Here is a 23,614-nt window from a genome sequence, read left to right on the forward strand (position 1 = left end):
GCCACTGGTTACGGGACATTGATGATTTTTCCCCTAGCACATCTTGAATTTTATACCAAACATTGATCATATTCAATACAAATGGGTTAGATGTTTGTTCCCTGAGCTTTTTAACATTGGCAGAATACATGGGGTAAGTGAAAAGGCTTCAATGTCTACCCACGCTGGGACTGGGTCGGGGGAGAAGTAATACATTATGCTTCGTAATTGGGCAGCCCAGTAATACCACTGGAAGTTAGGAAGTTTGAGTCCTCCTCTGTCATGCGGTAAGTATAATAACGTTAAACGTAGCCTGTGTCTTCTATTATTCCAAATGAAATTCGAACAAGTTTTCCTCAATTTAGTGAAATGCGATAGTGGCAAGGGTTAAGGTATGTTTTGAAACAGGTACAATAGTTTTGGAAGGATATTCATTTTCAGTATATTTATTCGCCCTATTAAAGAAATTGGCATATTAGACCAAATTTCCAGTGATTTATAAATTGATTCAAGAGCAGGATCATAATTGGTTTTTACAATTTTTCCCACATCAGGCACTATATGTATACCTAGGTAGGTAAAAGAGTCTGTTGAGTTGAATGAGGACACATGGTCCATAGGATTGCATCTTTATTTTCCATTCAATAACATTAAGGAGGATTTTGCATTATTGACCTTATAACCCGCAAATAATCCAAACGTCTTAATTACATTTAGTAAAGCTGGAATTGAATCAGCTAAATCCGTGAGGAACAAAATGACGTCGTCCATGAAAAGAGCTATGCGATGTTCTAGCTGTCCCAACCTGACACATTCTTGTGTGTCCTGACTGCTATGGCGAAGGGCTCTATGGCGAGTGTAAATAGGAGGGGTGACAAAGGGCACCCCTGTCTGACCCCCCTATTAATATTTGAATGGTTGAGAAATAACATTGTTAGTCAGAATTTCAGCTGTGGGTTGAGTGTACAATAACCTTACCCAATTACAGAAAGCAGTCCCAAATCCAAAACGGTCTAGTGTTGCAAATACAAAAGGCCATTCTATTCTATCAAACGCCTTTTCGGCATCGATTGATGGCAGAGCAGTGTCTGGCGCGTCTTTCCTCTCGTGAAGTATATTTAACACTCTCCGTACGTTATGAAAGCCTTGTCTCCCTTTAACAAATCCATTTTTATCCATATCTATAATGACAGGGAGAACAGACTCCAATCTACGTGCTAATACTTTGCAGAGAATTTTAATGTCCGAATTTAGAAGTGAGATTGGACGGAAAGATTGGCATTTATGGGCTGGTTTATTTGGTTTTAAAATTAAAATGATCATGGCACCTCTCAATGAGGGAGGGAGTGACCCGTTTTTATAGGATTCCTGAAGCATTTCTATAATTGGAGTTAAAAGTTTCCTCTTGAATTTCTTATAAATATTGATTGGTAATCCATCAGGAACAGTTGCTTTGCCAGAATTCATGGCATCAATTGCTTCTATAGTTTCCTCTGTTGACAAATCAGAATCCAGTTTGATTTTTTCTTCATTTGAGACACTTGGGAATTTTAAATTATCCAAAAATGAAGTTTGAGCATCCGAATTAGGCGGATATTCTGAGGAGTATAACGTTTCATAGAATTGTCTAAAGGTTACATTTATTTCTTCAGGATCCACAGTCACATCTCCCTTAGAATTTTTTATTGCATTAATAGATCTTTCTGATTGTAGCTGTTTAATTCTCCAGGCCAGAAGTCTACCTGGTTTTTCTCCCTGATCATAAAAATTATGTTTAAGCTTCAACAAGCTATTCGCAGCCCTCTCAGCAGATATTTTATTGTATTCAGCCTTCAGAAGTAATAGTTCCTGATGTGGGTTTTCTGAGCTATCCATAAACTTGTCTTTCTCTAGCACTTTAATTTTATAATCCAGCTCTTCCAGTTTTTGACGGATATGTTTTAATTTAGGAGACGTAAAACTTATAATCTGTCCTCTCAAGAAGGCTTTAAAAGCTTCCCATCTGATACAAGCCGAGGTCTGACTTGTGTTCATTTAAAAAAACATATCTATTTGTTTCCCAATAAAGTCTATAAAAGCTGGGTCCTGTAGCCAGTTTATATGAAAACGCCATCTCGGAGGGCTATTAACCAGTTTTGAATCTACATATGTAAAAGATATCGGGGCACGATCAGAAAACACTATGGCATCATAGTTGCAGTCTTTAATTTTTTATCTTATCTGTGTTGATATTAGAAAGTAATCTATCCGTGAATAGGTTTTATGTGTGCTAGAGTGACAAGAATATTCTATATTGTTTGGGTTCAGATCCCGCCAGATTTCTGATAAGCTCAAATCCTTCATAAAATTTAATATAGATGTTCTAGCTCTAATATGGGACGTGTCCGATCCAGTAGATTTGTCTATTTGTGGGTTCAGGGCCACATTCAAATCGCCTCCTACAATGAAATTACCTGGGAGCGTTGATAAGGTCAAGAATAAATTATCAAAAAATGCGGGGTCATCTTCGTTGGGGCCGTAAACATTCACTAAATTAAGTTTCTCGTATAGTAATATGCCCTGAAGTATAATGTACCTGCCCTTGGGATCAATTATTGAATTGACTACTTGAAATGGGATTGGCTTGTGAATTAGGGTTAAAACTCCTCTGGCATGTGAACTATAGGAGGCTGAAAACACTTGGCCTTGCCATCTTTTTTTGACTTTAGACAAATCACACTGCATCATATGAGATTCCTGCAGGAAAACTATGTGTGAGTGTTTTTGTTTTAGTCTACTAAGTACCTGCTTCACTTTAGTTAATTTACCCAAGCCCCTGCAATTCCAAGATGTAACCTTAAGCTTCATAGATTTAGACATATCTCAATCGAACATATATTGTGTTATATAGGTTGTTCAGTGACTGTAATAGTGAGTGGATAAACGATGCTGCCCTAACAAAATACGTGTAAAAAGACATATACTCGAACACATAAGTACACATAAAACCCCATCCCTCTAACATACATTTCCCTCTGAGATCTACAGAAAAATCTCCCCTCCCTCTTACCACCTCCGACATGGCCAACCTACCACCAGACCTGCACACTGTAGTGGGCTGTCCTTTGTCCCCTCTTTTACCCTCCCCCTGCAACGTGTTACAAATTCCCCTTAAGTTAACACTTTCAGAACCCACACAAATACATCCCCCCTCCCATCTCTTTCCCAAACTCCAAAATTGCCATTCGTTCACGATAACAGCAACATTACCCGATTCCTAACTTTTGCAAGAACGAATATTGTAAACTTTGAACATTAAGGTGAATAGCTTGAATTCAAATAAGGATTATATTCCAACGAATGGAAGCGTTGTATAATTTACCAATCAAAAAATAAACAAATTGAGCCTCCATTCTAGGAGGCATCGCCTTTCGCTGCCCACTTGACTCCCAAAGCAAAGAGAGAGAAACATTGAAAAAATGGAGAGCTTGCCTATGTTGCCTTGTAAACTGGCAATCGTAAAAACGTAAATTATTATTGGGGCATCCGCTCCGAAATTCACATATATATATATATATATATATATATATATATATATATATATATATATATATATATATATATATATATATATATATATATATATATATATATATATATATATATATATATATATATATATATATATGCGGTGTTCACGTGGTTAATTTCAAACTCGGTTTAGACAAAACAGCCAAAACAACTATTTATCAGGAAAGAATATAGGTAAGGTAGGGGCAAGCCGCCCCGTCATCTCCCACCTGTGTATGTCTCATTGCCGGCTGTCCGCCTGTATTCGCCCGGCCGCTTCCGAGGTATTAGTCAAACGCTTCTCCTTTTAACATATTTTGATTTACGTCCGTAAATCATGTTCAGTTAGTGTTCACGCCGTCTTATTTCTTCTGTATGTCCTTGATGAAGTTCTCCGTGTACGAGGGGTTGTCAAAAAAGTAAGACCGGCCGCCGTGTGTGACCTTCAGTCGCGCCGGGAAAACTATTCCATATTGGACGTCCATCTCCCGCAGCCTCCGTTTAACTCCATCGAATCTCCTCCGTTGTTTATGCAGCTCTGCAGAGACGTCCGGGAACAGCATCACTTGGCGATCTTTGTAGAATATTTTACCCATTTGTCTTGCAGCATTCTGAACAAAGAGTTTAACCTTGTAATTAAGGATCTTCATGATCAGTGGTCTAGGCGGGCCACCAGCAAGTTTAGGGCCAGAGAGCCGATGGGCTCGCTCGATAACAATAGGAGAGGCTGGCGGCGCTAATCTCAAGGCTTCAGGGAGCCAGGATTCCAGGAATGCGCAAATATCCTTCCCTTCTGCCGCTTTAGGTAAATTCACCAATCGTAAATTGGATATTCTGCTCCTGTTCTCAGAGCTGTCCAGTTTCGAGGTAAGCTTGGCAACTTGTTCTTCTAGGCTCACGGCTCTCCTCTGCAGGGAGACGACGTCATCTTCGGCGTTTGATATTCGCTCCTCCGTCTCGGATATTCTCTTCTGACAACTGGTCAGCTCACTTTTAACGCTGTTGACTGCTGCAAGTAGCCCATCCAGTTTAGATGAAAACTCTGTCTTCAGGCCATTTATTGCTTGTAGAATAGCATTGTCGGTGTTGTCAGTGGTAGCGTTAGCTTCTGAGCTACCCTTGCACTCCTTGCTAGCTGAGTTGTCGCCTTGTAGCGTGGCCATGGCGTCCTCACTTGCTCCGTCTTCTGTTGAGTTTTCCGCCTTTTTTCTTTTTTTTTTTGACGGTTTCTGTGGCATAATGGATGTTGTGGGGGTTTAGAAGCAAATACCATGCAGTTTTAGGTGGTTCCGATTAATTAGAATAGGATTTTAGTAGGAATAGCAACCGTTCTGGGGAGTGTCAGCCTCTCAGCTCAGCGCCATAACCGGAAGTCCAACTTATTTTATTTTTGTTGTTCATTCATATCTTATTTTACCTAGTTAACATTTATTTATGCATATTTTTGTATCTCTCAACTTTTAAATGTATTTTTGGTTTACTGTCCTATAGTATACATTGAAATGATTTCAAACCTGTTCATCCCAATAATTATAAGGGAGTGCCTTGGAAATATTTGTTTACATAAATTGCATTTATCTCTTTCGCTCGCTCCCACGCCCACTTTAGCTGTGAGCTGCGGACGCCTGATAAGCCAACACCCCTGCACTTTCATCACTTACAGCGCCCATCTTGTAGGGCAAATGAAAAGTGAAACCGTCGCCCCCACATATCAAATCCCAACTTAACCCCTGGGAACAACTAACCTAAAGTCTGGCCCTACTTAAAACGTGCACAGCTTAAGGTCACTGGCACAAGACCTAATTCTCATTAATGTTCTTTGTAATTTAAAATGTAAATCTTCTTACATTCTTTAGTCTTTCATCCCTGGTTTTTTCCCATTTTTAATGCAAACTGGATAAATTCCGGGCCAGAATTTGCTAAGGGGGGGAATATTATCCTGAGCATGTGATGGTGTGTGAGGGCTTGTGTGTGTGCCTTTCTGAGTGCGTGAGATCACAATGAGATCACACACTTTGTCAGAGGACAGCCCCTAAAACGGCTCAATGATTAGGGAGAGAACAGGAGACTGCTGGATGGGTTTAACAGAGGGAGAGGTGGAAGGAGGTTTGGTGGAGGGTTAGATGGTGGCATAGAGGGAAAGCAAGTTTCAGAAATCTCCAAGCTACAACCTTTGAGAAGTAAGTCTAGGCCCGTCTACAAAGCGGTGCGCGTTGAAAGCTTCACCATTCACTTTGAATGGGGTGACTTCAACTTTTGAAGCCTCTGCAGAAGCGTCAGCCAATCGAATCATATGCCAGTACAAGCTGTAGCCAATCAAACCGCTGCTTGTGTGTCAGGGGCGGGAGATTCATGTGATTGGTTGTTGGTCGAGTTTCAGACACGCCCGCCGGCAAGCTTCAACACACGCCGCTGTGTGGACGGGCCGTTAGTGCTTGTATAAATACAGGTAACAGCAATCCTGTATTTCTCTGCTTGTACCCTACTAACTAGATATAACTTTCTGGCAGGTAACGTACTCCTCTGTGTTGCTTTTGAGTCTAACCTTTTCAGCTGCAGTCTGTGAAGGCATCAGGCTTTAATTTGAGCATCTTCTTAGCAGGACTTCACATTCCCACTGTAGTTAAGACTGGAGCTCCACTGACTTTTCATCATGAAGAACTTGTACGTATCTATAGTTCTGCTGCAACTCATTGGGACTTGTTTATGCCAATTTCCTCGCCCATGTGCCAACTCAGAGGGCCTACGGACCAAAGAGTGTTGCCCTGTGTGGGACGGGGATGGCTCACAATGCGGTGCTATGTCAGGACGTGGTTTCTGCACCGAGGTGGAGGTCTCCGATGAGCCCCATGGGCCCCAGTACCCCCACAGAGGGATTGACGACAGAGAACGTTGGCCTGTAGAGTTCTTTAACCGGACTTGTTGTTGTGCTGGAAACTATGGAGGTTATAACTGTGGTGAATGCAGGTTTGGTTACTGGGGTTCAAACTGTGCTGAGTACAGGGAGTCAGTGCGCAGGAACATCCTGACCATGTCACCTGCAGAGCAACAGAAGTTCACCTCTTATCTGATCCTGGCAAAGAGCACCATCAACGCTGACTATGTGATCTCAACGGCAACAAGAAAAAAGATGGGGGAAAACGGTGAGAACCCCATGTTCTCTGACATCAACTCCTATGATCTCTTTGTATGGATGCACTACTACGCTACCCGGGATGCCTTCTTGGAAGAGCCAGGGAACGTGTGGAAAGATATTGACTTTGCCCATGAATCTGCTGCATTCTTGCCATGGCACAGAGTCTTCCTGCTCCACTGGGAGAATGAGATAAGAAAGCTGACTGGAGATTTTAACTTCACTATCCCATACTGGGACTGGAGGGATGCCCAGACCTGTGAGGTATGCACCGACGCTCTGATGGGGGGCGCAGCCCCCTCAATCCCAACCTCATCAGCCCCGCTTCAGTCTTCTCCTCATGGAAGGTGAGAAAATAAATGCTATTTCTCTGAATCTCATTGTGAGTGAAAACTTTACGTTGAACTATTTGTTGATCTATTAGCAAATCTTTCTTATCCATTATTAGGAAAAAAAAGATTCCTTTCTCCAGGAAACAAACAAAGGCTAGTTTTCCCCTATTGCACTATGCATGTTTGCTTCTAAAGCTGGTTTGGCCTCTTAATTCAAAGAAATGTGCGATTTGGTTGGAAACCTGCCATTTCTTTTTTTTAAGAATTGCCCTTAAGGGATTCATTCAACATAACAGATCAGAGGGAAAACCCTACTTCAGAGGCTGTAGACCACAGGGAAAATATCAAAGATAGTGTCTTCTCAGTTATTGAGAGAAATCTGTCCAGAAACTTGCAGTAGTTTGTATGTTCTGCATTTTGATATTTAGTGTGAATGCTGTTTACAGCATTCCACTATAGTACTTTGATTTCTTTAATCCCCTTATTAGTGCGAATGCTGTTTACAGCATTCCACTATAGTACTTAGATTCTTTATTCTTCCCCTTATTATTATTTCAGCCAATACTTTAGCTCTCCATAACTTCAGCTTACTTTCTGCTACAGAAACCATTCAAATATTAAACTATTCAGCCTTTTCAGCAATAGATGGGAAACATTCAACTTTTTCAAAATATGTTATACTTTTTGAAATATTCAGCTTTTTAAACTCTTTTTTTAACATTGAAGTCAATGGGAGATGAGCCAATACTTTGACTCTCCATAACTTCAGCTTATTTTCAGCTACAGAAACCATTCAAAAATTAAACTATTCAGCCTTTTCAGCAATTGATGGGAAACGTTCAACTTTTTAAAAATATTTCATACTTTTTGAAATATTCAGCTTTTTAAACTCTTTTTTTCCACTTCTCCTACACTTTGCACCAAATGCTTCTCCTTCCACACAATTTCAGCCAGACACATTCCAACTTTCAAATGATCATAATACCTTCAGCTATAAGACTTGTATAAAAGATTTTTGATATCTTTTACACTTTTTGAGATATTGAACTTAGTTTGGAGCTTAGCAGAGAGGACTTTTTCAGATTTTAACATTAGAGTGGATGGGAGCAGCTCGTTAACTCTAGAGTGCTTTAAACTCAAAACAGAGTGCAGGAGAGCTTGAAATTCTCCCCCGAAAATGTTTTAAACTTGCCATAATTCCCAAACCCTACACTCCTCCTCATCGACATATTTTTTCATGAAAAACGTAGGAAAACCTCTCCTAGTTTGGAAAAAAAGAAAAATAAGAAAAAATGCCTCTTGAGGGCAAGAAGAGAGAAAAAGTCCAGCTCGCTCCCAATTGATTCCCCTGTTAAATTGTTCCGGATCTTTCTACAGAGCAGAGAGAAGTACACTTTAGATTAACTGCTCCCATCTCCACATTTTACACACAAAACCCAAAAAACAAACAGATTTCAGTTAATTGGGGTTCCCTGATGCTCACGGTCTGGCAATTTTTTAATAGGAGCCATAGTTTTTGAACAGGTGGCAACATTGTCAGATATACTCCTCAATGCATTCTTATGGGACTCAGTGCTGCTGTTGGTTGTCATGGTGTTGCTGGGCAGATTGGAGCCACACACACACACACAGACAGACAGACAGACAGACAGACAGACAGACAGACAGACAGACAGACAGACAGACAGACAGACAGACAGACAGACAGACAGACAGACAGACAGACAGACAGACAGACAGAGATGAATGATCAAGAGAGAGAGGGCGATCAAGAGAAGAGAGAGAGAGAAGAGAGAGTAATGTAACCTCCTAATGCAGTGGTTCCCAAACTTTTTCAGTCAGGACCCCCTTGGGTAATTGGAAATATTTTCGGGACCCCCCAACCCGGTTCCCATCTATATTGGTAGGATTAATTGTATATTGTTGTAAAAACATTGCATTTTCTCTGCTAATAATAATAACATACAAAGATCCAACTATAATTGTATATTGTATTATATTACACATGAACAAAAGTGCTTGTAATAGATACTGTGAATTCATTTGGCCTAATTAAAACTAGCAGGCCTTCTTCCCAGAGTAGTAGATTTTTAAATTCAAATTTCTTTAAGGAAAATATATTAATAAACTACTATTTCTACTGCAGATTGCAAACGATCACATCACTTTACCATTCCTATTCCACACATAGCCTATCAATGACTTGTGTGTGTTTGCTTTCCCTCTCAGATCTTCTCAAACCGGGGCTGTTGTTTTGAGACTGCCACTGTCAGTTCATTCTCAATGTTCAGCTTTGATCTGTATTTCGTTTTGATGGCATCAAGAAAAGCCTATTTCACAAAAGTAGGATGTTGCAAAAGGCAGCATTATGCCCACAGCCAGAGATATTTTCGAGCAGTGTTTGTTTACAATTGAATAATAATAATATTAATAATAATAATACATTTGATTTGTATAGCACACTTTAAAAACAATGTCATCTCAAGGTGCTTCACAAAGCTAAAAGGAGAAAATAATAAAACAAAAAAATCTTCCCGCGCCCCCCCTGCAGTACCTCCGCGACCCACCAGGGGTTGCGCCCCACAGTTTGAAAACCACTGTCCTAATGTAATGTATAACTCCTATGAAAATGTTCAAAAAGTGCTCAAACTTCACATGTGTGCTAACAGTCCAGCCGTGAAGACATCTACGGGAAACTTGAGATTTCTTCAAATGCCGTTGCCATGGCAACACAATGCTCACAATGAAACACGGTTTTCTCATAACTTCAGTGAAAATGCTCGAAATGGCCCAAAACTTCACAGGTTTGTTAACGATGCAGCCATCAAAACATCTAAGCGTATTATGGGGTGTTGCCATGGCGACAGACAATTCACCATCAAATTAGTTCAAAAGTTTGCAGTTCAAATATTCTGCTGCTTTCCAAAGCCTTTTTACTTTATTTTCTCTTCTTTATACAAATTCATTCACCACTACTTAGTTCTGATATTTAACTCCTTCAGCCTATTTTCAGCTGCAGAAACCATTCAACTATTAAATTATTCAGCTATTTCAGGACATCAAGGCTATACATGTTGTTGTTTATACCTTTTTTTAAACCTTTTCTTTTAAATATTAAGCTTTTTCTGTATTTTTTCTTTAGCTAAAAGCAGCTACCATTCAGCTAACAACATATTCCGCTTTTTCTGCATTTTCAGCTAAATTCAGCCACAAATGTTCACAGTTTACAGCATTCGCACGCATTTTCTGCAGGAAATGCATTTTCTAGTTGGGGAAGAGCCTCAGGAAGGTCTATGAGCCTTAAACCTACGTAACTTACTGTGTGTGTGTGTGTGTGTGTGTGTGTGTGTGTGTGTGTGTGTGTGTGTGTGTGTGTGTGTGTGTGTGTGTGTGTGTGTGTGTGTGTGTGTGTGTGTGTGTGTGTGTGTGTGTGTGTGTGTGTGTGTGTGTGTGTGTGTGTGTGTGTGTGTGTGTGTGTGTAGGTGATCTGCACCCATCTCGAGGAGTACAACAGCAGAGAAGCCTTGTGTAACGCCACAGGGGAGGGTCCACTGCTGCGCAACCCTGACAACCATGACCGCAACCGCGTGCCAAGACTCCCCACAACAGCTGATGTGGATTTCACTGTGGGCCTCTCGGAGTACGAGTCGGGATCCATGGACAAATGCGCCAATGGGAGCTTTAGAAATGTCATAGAGGGTAGGGGTGTTAGACACACACACTGTGCACGTTATTATAATTCTTAACAATTAAAGCTGAATCCAATCTTTGGTCTAATCCATCCAATCAAGTGGAAGACTATGTATGCAGTTAGTTCCTGCAAGGGTAGACAAGTACATGTCTGTCTGCATCAAAGAATAAAAAGAACAAATAGTGATGTGAAAAACTTCAGGTCAAACTTCCCAGATAACAGATTGTCTCCATGATCCAGGCTTTTTAAAATGTAACATCGTTTTATTTTTAATTACATTACATGTTAGACGCTTTTATCCAAAGCGACTTCCATACTCAAAACTGTGGGCAATCCCCACAGGGGCAATTTGTTGTGAAGTGTCTTGCCCAGGGACACAACGACATGTTGACTGCTGTGGGGTTTGAACCTGTGCCCCCCTGATCCGAACACCAACACACTAGTCCACTGTGCCACACGCCTCCCTTGATCCTAATAAAACAAAGAGTCTGAGGGCACGTAAAATACCAAGCCATAACAATCAACAAAATAATGATTCACGTTTTCTTGTCCACAAATAGATGTGACTGTTAAAACGTCATATATAACTTTTAAGTGACTTTTAACATTCCTGCAACAAATGTCTTTAGTAGAAATGTAGGGCTTGTCTACACTGATGATCACTCTAATCACATGCCTGACGCATGTAAACATGTCTCTCTTTGATTCTCTTCTCCTATATACATGTTTTTACTTTTCTTTCCTCTCGCAGGCTTTGCCAGTCCAAAGACAGGTATGGCAGCTCCAGAACAGAACAACATGCACAACGCCCTGCATGTCTTCATGAACGGCACCATGTCCTCAGTGCAGAGCTCAGCCAACGACCCCATATTCCTGCTGCACCATGCTTTCATTGACAAGTACAATGAAGTTTATTAATACACACAGGAAGAGAGAATCCTTTATGGTTACAGCATCACTTAGTGCAGCGTATACCCAATTGTGTTTGTAAAGATGAACAAAGAGAAAATAAGTTAAGAGGCAAAAAAAAAGTAAGAAGTATTAAGTCAAGTGGGGCTCGAGGGACAGAGTAGTATATGATGGAAATAATGACTCTCTGTTCCTTCTCTCCCTTCTCCAGCATCTTTGAGCGCTGGCTCAGAACCCACCAGCCTCTCCGGACCCACTACCCACGATCCAATGCCTCCATCGGCCACAATGATGGTGACTACATGGTGCCCTTCATGCCTCTGTACAGAAACGGAGACTACTTCCTGTCCGATAAGGCTCTAGGATTTGAGTATGCCTACCTGTTGGACCCTGGTGAGTATAGAACAACAAAACAAGGCCAGTAAAAAAGTGTTTCTACAACATTTCCTAAACGTCAAACTTTTGTATCCTCTACAGGCCAGAGGTTTGTTCTGGAGTATGTGACGCCATTCCTGGAGCAAGCCCCGCAAATCTGGCAATGGCTTCTGGGAGCTGGGATCCTCGGGGTGCTGATCGGGGCGCTGATCTGTGCAATTGTCGCCGCGGTTGCTTATTGTTGCCAGAAGGAAGTAGAAGCATAACCAGAGGAGGAAGAGGGGGCCGAGCCTTGGAGAGAGACAAGCCATTACTGCAGAGCAGCTCAGAGGAAGGCTCACCTTCATACCAAACTCTGTAACGCACACTGATACTGTACGAACACACACACACACACACACACACACACACAGTACCGTATCCAGGATTTCCTAAATACCAAGGTCCAAATATGTTAGGGGGGTTTGGGGGATACCCCTCGAGATTTTTGGGATTTTCATGATCTATTTAGGTGCTTTTTAAGTCCTGTGGGGGATCACACATTGGATAATATATTGATTTCAAACCATGTCAGTGGGCTGACAATGTCAGCATAAATTATTTTTGAAAGTGTAATACATGAGAATCAGTTGATTGTTACTGTTAATGATCTGGACAAGAATTAGAGGCTAAAATGATCACAAAACATTGTCAACATTCATTTTCCATGTCTCTCTCCTTTCCATAACCTGCAGCCTCTCTTCCATCTTCTTTAGTCTCTCTGTCTTCTTCCTGTTCATTACTCTCTCTGTCCTCTACTCTTTCTCTTTGTTCAATCTCTCCCTCGTTGTTCACTTTTTGCTCCTCCTCATTTGTCGCTCCTGCCAGTGAATTCAAAGCAATTCAGAAATTTAGTTCATTTCACTTGTTTGTTTGCATTCTTTTTTTTTTACTTTAAATCAGTTTTCTTTGATTCTCAAAAGAGAACAAAGATGTAAGCAAATTGTGTTTTATACAATTGTATGTTATTATGACATCATAACTGCAATCGATGTATGTTGTTTTACAATTATGCCTATTGTCTATATTGTAAAGAAGACCATTGTTATAGATAAATAGATGGATATATGTATAGGTAGATAGATGAATAGATAGATAGATAGATGGGGTTATTAAGCCTACATTCTTTTGTGTGACTGTACCTGCAGTTCCTCCCTGATTTCCATCACTTTCTCTCTCTCTGCCTGTCCTGTCTCTTCCTTACCAAAGCTGAGTTTCGACTGACGTTGTCTTTTCATTATATCTGAGTCCGTGTAAAAAGAAAACAATACAATGTTATATCTCCAATGTTTTACTCAAATTGAAATGAAAGAAAAGCATTACAACGTTTGTTAAAAGGTAATCCTTCTAACATTGGATCAATGTAATTAACTTTAGCTCTCTAGTTTATTCACGCAATTTAAACCAAACTATAGCCTATAACTGCAATATAAGTTAGTGTGCATGTTGTCGGACGTCGTCCACTGACTAACGTAGAGCGTTCACACAGGATCTGCTGGTCCTTGATACTTGATACATGTCGTCTTCTTCTGTTTGCTTTAATCGAGGCTACGTATTTATGCAGCGCCCCCATCGTCAGTAAATGGAAGTACTACAAAGAACCCCGTTTAGTGCAATTATTTCACAAGTTTTGTTATATACATACACAGCTCGAAAAAAATTACCGAGGTCCGGACCTCGGTGACCTCAATGGTAGATACGGCCATACACACACACACACACACACACACACACACACACACACACACACACACACACACACACACACACACACACACACACACACACACACACACACACACACACACACACACACACACACTATTAGGGGCTGCATTTTCATGATGCAAGTAAACAAGATAAGCCCAGGTGCAAGGTAAAATGTGTAATTGAGCTCTAGTAAAGAAACATTGAAATGTTCAACGGTATCTTGTTTGACTTTGAATTTCAGATAATTACTGCTAAAACTATGGCGATACAGTGCAGGTGAAGTTAATTGAATTGTGATAGTAATAGCATGGAAACATGTCAGCAACATGTATTAGAAGAAACAATGAAAGGATTAAAGAACCTTATCTTAAAGTTTTCAATAGATTTTAGCGTTTCATATATATATATTTTTGGTATTAAGGTGAACTAACCTTTTTAAGTAAGGGGCAATTGAAATCAAGATTGTGGATAAGAATCAGGTAGCCAACATCTGAAAGATAACCCAAAAGGTTTATACGTCCAGAATATATTTTTGGGATATATTTTTACCTCACACAGAGCCAATTGTTATTCAATTATAAAATGCAATCAGTCTTTTGTCATGTTTTCATGAACATGCAAGTATTTTTTATAGTTCACTACAGTATTTTCTTGTATTTGTACAGTGACTTGTTGTGTCAGCTTTCCTTTGAGTAAATTTACTGAAACGATTTAGCACAATGAAAGTCTCCCACATCTCACTTGTGTGTTACCGCTGGTGCTAAAGGACCACAGCAGTGTGCTATGACAAGAGACTGTGATCTTTCCGAGGAAAAGAGAAGTAAGATGTATCATGATAACAAATCATGAGTTTGTGTACTATTATGTTGCATTAAAATTGAACAACAAGATCCGGTTATCTTTGCATTTTGGTTGTCATCATGTCACACCAAGTTCATATTTTATGGCTATTTGGAAATGAACCAACTAATTTAATTCATGAATCTAATGAATGCCAGTAAACAGGTGATGCTTTTTACTGGCAAGTGTGTTTTTAAAAAAAAAAAAAATGTACAAAAACAAACTCGTGACTTCAAATTATATTTTTGTGATAACATAGAATTGGCCCAGAAATTAGTAAATGTTTCCCCACTTATTATTTGCAAGCAATATAAGATATAATAAATAGAAAATCTCTTTATTTCAGACTTTGCCAAAAAAGAGAACATTCCTAAAAATAGACATACAATTCAACATTCAAATATATATAAATATGAAATGCTAAATAAATGGTTGATGGTTCATGGTTGTTTCAGGCACACAATCAGAAATATCAAGATGTTGGTTCTTTGCAGAAGCCCCCATCTCCTCATTTCTTTGCATCAGTAACTTGACTTTCTGGAGATATGTATAAAAGAAAATAATAATGACATACACTTTTCCAAAACCCTGCAGAAGTTTTTCTCATAACATAAGAAAATAACTTTACATGTACAATATAAATAATAATAACTAAGAATACTGGCTTGAGGTGTAGTGTAGGTTTGCTTTGTATCAAGACAGATTTTGATACACGTATATGAACAGCAAACAACAAGAGTAAAACAAAGGCCCAATACGAATACGGCCCCTAAACCCTCTCCCTACTTCCACCTTTTATACGTTTAAAACACAGAAGATGGGTTCATTTCGTTGTATAATTACAGAGACTGTTGCAAAAACCAGGCGGCTTAAAGACTTGTTTACATAAAAAGAAATGCCACCAAAAGCTTCAAAGTTGTATTCTCCTGGATGTGCTTAGGTTGCCTCTTCCATAGTAAAACATGGTTACGAAACGTAATAGTTCCTGCTTCTGTCGTAGAGAAGTTAATCATGAAGATTGCCGTTGTATCTATACCTTAAGCCTCAAAGAAGGGTGCTTCATTCAGCTGTGAGTGTAAATCCAACACCAACACAAAGTGGGAGGGTGTAAGGGCCAGATTAGAACTGGGCTAAAGACTAAATCAGGTGTCCATTATATGTCCACTCATCATCTCTCTTGAAAGCAAATCTCAGCAGATTCTGATGATGAAAAGCAACATTTCCCTAAAGGCTATCCTCAAATCCTCGGTCTGTGAGTGGGACACACTGACACTTTTTGGTCAGTAGAGCCTGGTTGGTACTGGTTCTTTGTTGTGTTAAGTAAAGGTCAAATTAAATTCGGCAGACTCTTAACTCGTTCTTGATTTCACAATGGATGTTTTCCACATGGTTCCATCTCTGCGTTAACTTTAATTAACTGTTTTTTAAAGACAAGTCTGTTGATCCCTGCGTGATGTTTCCGCCTGGTGCACTGAAAGATGAAAGACGTATTTACTCCATGGGGATGTGCCAGGGAAACAATCAAATCCAACAGCAACTTTAGTGGAGGATCTGAGCAGTGGGCTGGTCTGTTCTGTTTTTCTTGCTTCTTGAATATTTGAACATTAGTCGTGGGTTTGGCTTTATTTTAAGGTTGTTTTTCTGCTGAGTCTTGTGTGACCGTAGGAGGGTTACATATAGTCTGTGAATGTTCAAGTTCTTTTGCCCACTTTCATATGTCAAATGGCAAAGTTGTGTTTTTCAGTGAAATATAAAACCAGCTTGGACGTTCGATCAGCTGAAGGACTCCTTGTTGAATTCAAAGGTTGTTCCAGAGGATCGGGCTGAGTTACACAGTCTGTGAAGAGTCTTGGAGATGCCCTTTGGTCCACAACAGAAAACCCCGACCCGCTTACTGAAACCACAGATAGAGGGAGAAAGATAGAGAGAGACAGGTTTAACGACTTCCTTATAACTTGTGAGTGTAAGGGTCACTGCCTTTGTGCGGTCAGCCGCTTCACTCTGATAGGGATCAGGTTCTTTCTGTAAAGGGCTAAAGCAGCAGACAAACATTGTATCTGATTTCCTGCCTTTACCAAAGCCTGTCTTACAAAGTAAGATCAATGAAGGCCGTGTGTTTGTAAAGAGGCAGAGCTGAAAGTGCCTCTGCTTCCTCTGACAGGCTCTGATTCATCACAGACAGGTGTTACGGCTTCCTGTTGACGTTGTCAGGGTGTAAAATGCTTTCAAAAAGCGTAACTCTCCCCGTCGGGGAATTGAACCCCGGTCTCCCGCGTGACAGGCGGGGATACTGACCACTATACTAACGAGGAGCTTTTATCAGGTCACATGACCTTCAAACAGGAAGTCATCAATCAAAGGCTAAAAATGCAACTAAAAAAACCTGGATTGATTTGATTAATATATACAGTACGACTTACATTTTAAATCAATCATTGATATTTTATCATTTATCAAAGACTGGAGGAAAAATAAGCTGTTTTTTACAGTATGATCAAAGATATGCCCAATAATTGATCAATGACATTATTATTATTATTATTATAGACATAGTTCTATTTGTCTCTGTGGCCTTGTTTTGTGTTTTAACACAATGCATTTCTGTTAAGATAAGGTCACCAAAAGCTGTTTGCCACAAGTAGATTACTATAGAAGTGCTCGTGCTGGAACAATATGACACAAGTAATACAGTGTATTGAGACAAAGAGTTTAGACGTAATAACACTGGAGAGCATCTTCACCCCTGGACATTCAAAATCTACTTACCACTTATTGGTCTTCCCGATCTCATCAAACAGTAAATTCCACCTGGGCCGACCAACCAGCAGCCTCGAGGTGAGTGGACGGTACTTCTCCTCCGACATGCTCTGGAAAAGAAGTAATAAGATAAAACATCGAGTTTTCACAATCCTGCAATAACTGATTTGTTTTGGTCATTTTGTGGCAATTGATACAACACTTACATATTATCACTTTTTAAGTTTGTAAGCAAATAGTTGGACGTGTAAATCCAGCCATTATGGAAGGAACCTATCCTTCATGATATTTTCCATATTTCCTTTACTAGCGACATCTGACCAACTCAGTAGCGGATTGATGACACCTTTTTAGAAGAAAATCAATTTTGACATTTATAGGTTAAAAGATCCCAATCAGGACAACGGGTACTCCATCTTCCTCGGCCCCTTCTTCCTCCACTTCTCTTGCTTTCTCCTGTTAACACTTAAACTGTAGCAGCCTGTGCGCTCCAGTTAAAGGGCCATTAAACGTTATCTGTAGTGCAAACAGCTTTGGGCAGTTATGAACAAAGCCAAGCCAAATTCAGGGGCTGCAAGGTGGGATTAAGTGGAAATGAGCTGCGTGGGTTGTTTCTGTATCAGCCATAAAAGTTATTGATATACTGAGCCTTGTCACAGTTCATTATCGAGCTTTCTCAGATTAAAATAACGGCCTTAAATCCACCAGGTAAATCTAAAATGTATCTGAGCTCCTGTATGATGCACTGTAGTATTTTATGTATTACTATTTATGTCTTTTTTTAGAAGGTCTTGACAGTTTTGTTTTACTCTGCAATCATAGATAAAACATTTTAAAGATTATATCATCCATCTGCAATATAAAGAGGCGATTCAACAGAAATCAAATAATGTGCAGAACTAACTTTTTGGAATGCTAGATCAATCTGGGGTTAGAGACTGACACGCCAAAAACCTCGGTATATCTCAAACCATTCCCATAGTACACAGGTGTGAGTGAAAAGCTGGGTGACATGTCACTTCCTTTTTGTGGTTAGCTGTTAAACTCTGATACGAATCAGGACCTTTCAGTAGATGGGTGAGGCAGCACAAAAGAGTGTTATCTGATTTGCTGCCTTTACCAAAGCTTATCTTATAACTAAGAGCAACGAAACTGGATATCTGTACAGAGTAAGATCATTCGTTCATGCATGTTTTGTGCATGGACAAAAATACTACATTGAGTGTTTCTCATAGTTCACCGACTGTGCCTCTGCTGCCTCTGACAGGCTCTGATTCATCACAGGCAGGTTTTACGGCTTCCTGTTAACTTGGTCAGGGTGTAACGTGATTAAAAAAAGGTGTAACTCTCCCCGTCGGGGAATTGAACCCCGGTCTCCCGCGTGACAGGCGGGGATACTGACCACTATACTAACGAGGAGTTTTTGTATAGGTGTCACATGACAGCTAATTGTAATTCAGTAACAGAACATTAAACATTCCAAGAGAAAATCCTGGCTTTGTTTTCCTATTTGATACATCCATATCTGACATGTTTCCTGGATTATCAATAGTTTTGCTTGATCCCATCAAAATAAACTATTTAACACTACAGGAATTATTAGCAGCAATTTGATCAGAAATATGCCCAAACAATTGATAAAAACAACAGAATGTGAATTTCCCAAAAAGAAATAAAAAATGTTTAAAGTGCTGATACAATCTGACATAATAAATATTGTGTAGTTCAGAAAGAGAATAGACACAACACACAGACTTACACCAACATACACGACTTGAAACCCTGTAGCTTCTCTCTCTGTCATATACCACCCTCTAGTGGTTGACCTTTGACTAGTACAATATATCAATGAAAGATGAATGACTGAAAAGTAATTGCAATGATAAGATGAACGAAGAGTGCGTGTGTTTGTCACACCTACCTGCAGGTTGTCTGTCTGACTGACGTACAGTTTCAGATTAAAGTAGTCCGGTCGGTTTTCCTGCCAAAGCTAAACGACAAACACAGACATAGCATCTGTTTTAGTGGTTCTGCATTTCATTTCATTTGTGATTCTTTGCATGTACTTTGATTTGATTGCACCATATTTCTACATACACTTTGTTTCACTTCAATGAGATTTAAAAGCACAGGGGCCACAGTAACGTCTCCCCTGCGGTCTTTTGCGCTTTTTAACCTCTGACCTTCCCCTTCATTTTAAATACCTGAAATAACTTTATTTGACCTGACTGAGAGCAAATACCCTTTCTCAATAGTGAAAGTGTTAATATAATGATGGTGGATTATCATTGCTTGTAAACTATGCTGGCTTTTTTAAGGTTAAAGCAGGGGCATGCAAAGGCATTTTAGGGGCAGTGGCTCAGGTAAAAAAAAATGGAATCTTCTGACATAAGGCTGTCATTCAAAGACTGAAAAGACTGGATACTAGTCGGACAAACAAACTCTGAATATGAGCCAGAAATGAATCCACCATGTTTCAATTGATTGAACATGAAGGCTTCAGCATGCTGACTTTCTCCCTACCTTGTGATGAAGGGCACACAGCAACTCAGCAAACCAGTAGAAGGACTTGAGCTCCCTGCAGACCCACACAAAGTACAACCTCTGCAACCTGAAACCTGTCCACCCGTCACTAAAGAAAGAAGACAGAAAGAAAGGAAGATATGAATAATTTCCTAAATTGCTTTTCATTTGCCAGTGTATGATATTCTTTTTCATAACTCACAGAAGCGCATGCAGCACGCAGGCAAAAGGCGTGACTCCTATTCCACCCGCGACACAAACACTGACGTCGTAGTTAAACACTTCCTCTGATGGACTTCCAAAGGGACCGTCCACGTAAAGCCTGAACATACAGTGTAGACAAAAACATTAAACAAGCAACTGGAAAAATATACACATATGTATTTATACTTTACCCTCAAGGTAAAAAAACACATAACAAGAGAAACATCCTGCATGGGAAATCCCACAGTCAGATCCCTAACACACACACACACACACACACACACACACACACACACACACACACACACACACACACACACACACACACACACACACACACACACACACACACACACACACACACACACACACACACACACACACACACACACACACACACACACACACACACACACACACACACACACACACACACACACACACACACACACACACACACACACACACACACACACACACACACACACACACACACACACACACACCATCCCTAAAACAGCTGCTCAAATACTTTTGAAATCAAATGTACATCTTTCTCACACACACATACACACATTGCAAACACATAGATACTGTATAAACGTACCAAGCTGAGTAAAACCAGAAGATTTCTTTGCTTTAAGAAATTACATAGAGACACCAAACTCTAAATTGAGCCAAGAAAGAATGCTTGGCAATGTTACAGCAGCCTTTACCCACCCCAACACTCACAACTGGGCCAACTGAGGCTTGGCTCAGCATTACTGTACCATAATCACAAGCACTGTGCTCAGTAACACTTCAGTGAACTACCAAAAACCAAGTGCCACGGATGCGCGGCTGACCTTAAAGTGGACCTATCATGCTATATTTGAATAATATAGTGTAGGACCATACCTATATAAGGCATATTTATACTTTTTATTTTTCTAAATACCAAACAGATCATGCATTTTAGCCATTCCTCATTTCGCTCAATTTAACACTGTCTTTGCATGGGCTGATTCTGTGAGAACAGCACCATCTACAGGCCTGGCATATGTACTACAGCGTCTCCAGCGCTTTCGAACGGCAATGTCCGTGGCTGTCTCCTCCTGATTGGTGGAGTTGGCCCAATAGCCTTAGCGCCACTTCTGTGACGTCATAGAAGTGTTCAAATCTGGATCAGTCTGTATCAGATCCGTTGCAGCCCCTTTTTAAGAGATTTGGGTATGGAGGAAAATAGAGAGGGTTGTGTTTTCTGACACATGGTGAGTTCCCTGGAACACCGGGGACACATATTCATGTATAAAAGACGTACAAAAGTGCATTTTGCATGATAGGTCACCTTTAAAGGAAATGTTTATAGTGGCCAAACGGTGGTACTACAACGTCCGTGTTAGTCCGTGGTGTCAATGGGCCAATAAAGACTTTTCCCCATTGACTTAGATAGGGAAAGAGACGTCTATAAATCAAAATCAATAAAAACGTTTGCCCTCAAGACTCAGGACATTTTGGCTTCATGCGCCACTGAGCAACTTTCATAGGAATGAACGGGGTCCTGTCTCACACTCAGTATCCAGTTTTCTTTATACATCCATGAATTAAACATGGTGTAGTAAAGCCTGTAATCAATATTGCAGATATTGTATATTTCCCAAAATGTCTGACTATTTGTCTTTCTTGAAAACAATTAAAAAAAACATTTTATTAACAATATATGCATGTAATTAGTCGAACTATAACAATACATGGAAATTAACCCTAACTTTGCATTTTTGTACACCTCGCCAATCTTTATAGAGGGAGGGGGGTCTGGGGGTTTTGATGGTTTGTTTAGCTCTGGTTTACTGTCGCAAAACAAACTCATCTCCCTCTCCATCTCTGCCTATCTCTCTCTCAAACACAGAGCAGGAAGAGGATGGGTTCAGAGGTCAGGAGGTCAAAACCTCTGACCCCTCTGTGATTCTGCGCCTTCATGAGAAATCATGTAAGCCACATCACACAAACACACACAACAGCCCCTCATATGGACACACACACACACACACACACATACTTTGGGTATCTCCTCTGTTGCACCATGGGAAGGATCTCCAAGTCTATCCTTGGTTCAGGAAGTAACAGCTGTGTAAATCGCTCTGGGGGGAGGAGAGGTTTTAAGTTTCATATTATTTCATCCACTGATCTAACTCTCTAAGAATGGAGAGTGACATCAAGATTACCATGTAAACAATACTGTACAGTTATTGCCATATTTAGAAGTGTCTTTACATTCCCACTCAATGCTTTCCATTGTTTCCTTACAACATGTGTTCACGGCAGATTAAGGGGCCAACCCAAACAGACCCACTTACCTTTCTGTGTTCTGAAAGCATGTGTGTGGGGATATGTACAGTAGCAAGTGGAAAAAAGTGTGCATGTTCTCGATTATGTCACAGGCTCCCAAAGGCCAAGGCTTCCTCTAGAACAGTGGTTCTCAACTGGTCAGGCCTCGGGACCCACTTTTTCCTTAGTCAATAGATCGCGACCCGAAATTTTGAACCACTCAAATCTATTCGACAAAAAATCCTGCAGTAATATATACGCTTTGCAGCATACAATATTAATTAAAGTGAAGTACAGTGTAGGGGTTTCACAACTACCAATATTTACTAGTCGACTAGTTTTTCAAAATAGTAGTCGACTAGTCGTTACGTCATAATAGAGACACACAAAGAGAGGTTTACAACTGTATTTTCTATTGGAACTCATACAGTAACATTAAACACTGCATTTTAAATTGTGTTACATGGCTGAGTAAATAACAAACACTGGACTCACCAAAATCGACAGCAAAAAACTCTTGTTTACATAAATGCCACGTAAATCCAGTGCGCAACACTTTATTCGCTGTCCTCCACGATAACGTCCACCTTTCCATATTTTTGGTTTGAACACCAACGCATCGACATGTGAGGGAAGGAGGCTTGACCGCTTTCGGGTGACAGTGTTGCCTGCCAGGGAAAAAACCCTCTCACTCGGGGTGCTTGTGGCTGGAATAGCCAGGTAGCTCCTCGAAAGCGGGGGAAGCGGTGCACGTTTTCTGCCCACCACTCCAGTGGATTATCCATTGTGGGGATATGCGGTGTCCGCTGGCAGTAATCCCGTGGCTCATCATCCGCATCACTGTTGACCCGTGTTTTCTTGCTGCTCGTTTGCCTGACGCCGGTCCGTTGCTCACTGGTGCTAGCATTACTGCTAGTGCTAGCTGTCGGCAGCGGATGTCTCATCTTCAGATGGTTGCGCATAGCAGATGCATTTGTATTGTACTTCAGTACAGCTGTACACAACTGACACTTCACTGTGGAGTTGCTTACATCTTCGTTGAAGTACTGCCATACATAAGAATGTCGGACGTGTTTTGGAGCATTTTGCAGCACCTCGTTTACCTCCATTTTTTTCACGACTAGTCGACTAGGGCCTACAGCGCCGACTAGTGGTAAAGGTAGTCGACTAGTCGATTAGTTGGTGAAACCCCTAGTGCATATATCCCTTATCCCTTCACAGAACAAAATAACGCTTTTAAATAAGGTTCAATGAGATGATGGAAAC

The 23,614-nt window shown here is 40.4% G+C and overlaps 1 protein-coding gene and 1 pseudogene across 4 annotated transcripts in view; one reads left to right on the forward strand and one right to left on the reverse strand.

Annotated features, from left to right (window-relative positions):
• Positions 1-5,583: 5,583 nt before the first annotated feature.
• LOC307035882 (tyrosinase-like) lies at positions 5,584-13,608 on the forward strand (annotated as a pseudogene). Its single transcript, XR_013810647.1, has 5 exons — positions 5,584-7,008; positions 10,476-10,692; positions 11,436-11,583; positions 11,805-11,986; positions 12,071-13,608. The product of XR_013810647.1 is annotated as a tyrosinase-like (transcript).
• Positions 13,609-14,875: 1,267 nt separating this feature from the next.
• nox4 (NADPH oxidase 4) overlaps positions 14,876-23,614 on the reverse strand; it is a 28,018-nt gene continuing 19,279 nt past the window's right edge. For all 3 annotated transcript variants that reach the window (XM_079675723.1, XM_079675724.1, XM_079675722.1), the window contains exons 13-18: positions 22,080-22,161; positions 20,040-20,159; positions 19,838-19,946; positions 19,236-19,304; positions 17,324-17,424; positions 14,876-16,451 (exon numbers count right to left, since the gene is read on the reverse strand). In XM_079675723.1, the coding sequence (XP_079531849.1) occupies positions 16,331-16,451; positions 17,324-17,424; positions 19,236-19,304; positions 19,838-19,946; positions 20,040-20,159; positions 22,080-22,161 (602 nt within the window). In that variant the 3' untranslated portion in view covers positions 14,876-16,330. The remainder of the gene's footprint in view (positions 16,452-17,323; positions 17,425-19,235; positions 19,305-19,837; positions 19,947-20,039; positions 20,160-22,079; positions 22,162-23,614) is intronic.

Source organism: Notothenia rossii, assembly GCF_949606895.1.
Source record: "Notothenia rossii genome assembly, chromosome: 4".
Lineage (NCBI taxonomy): Eukaryota > Metazoa > Chordata > Actinopteri > Perciformes > Nototheniidae > Notothenia > Notothenia rossii.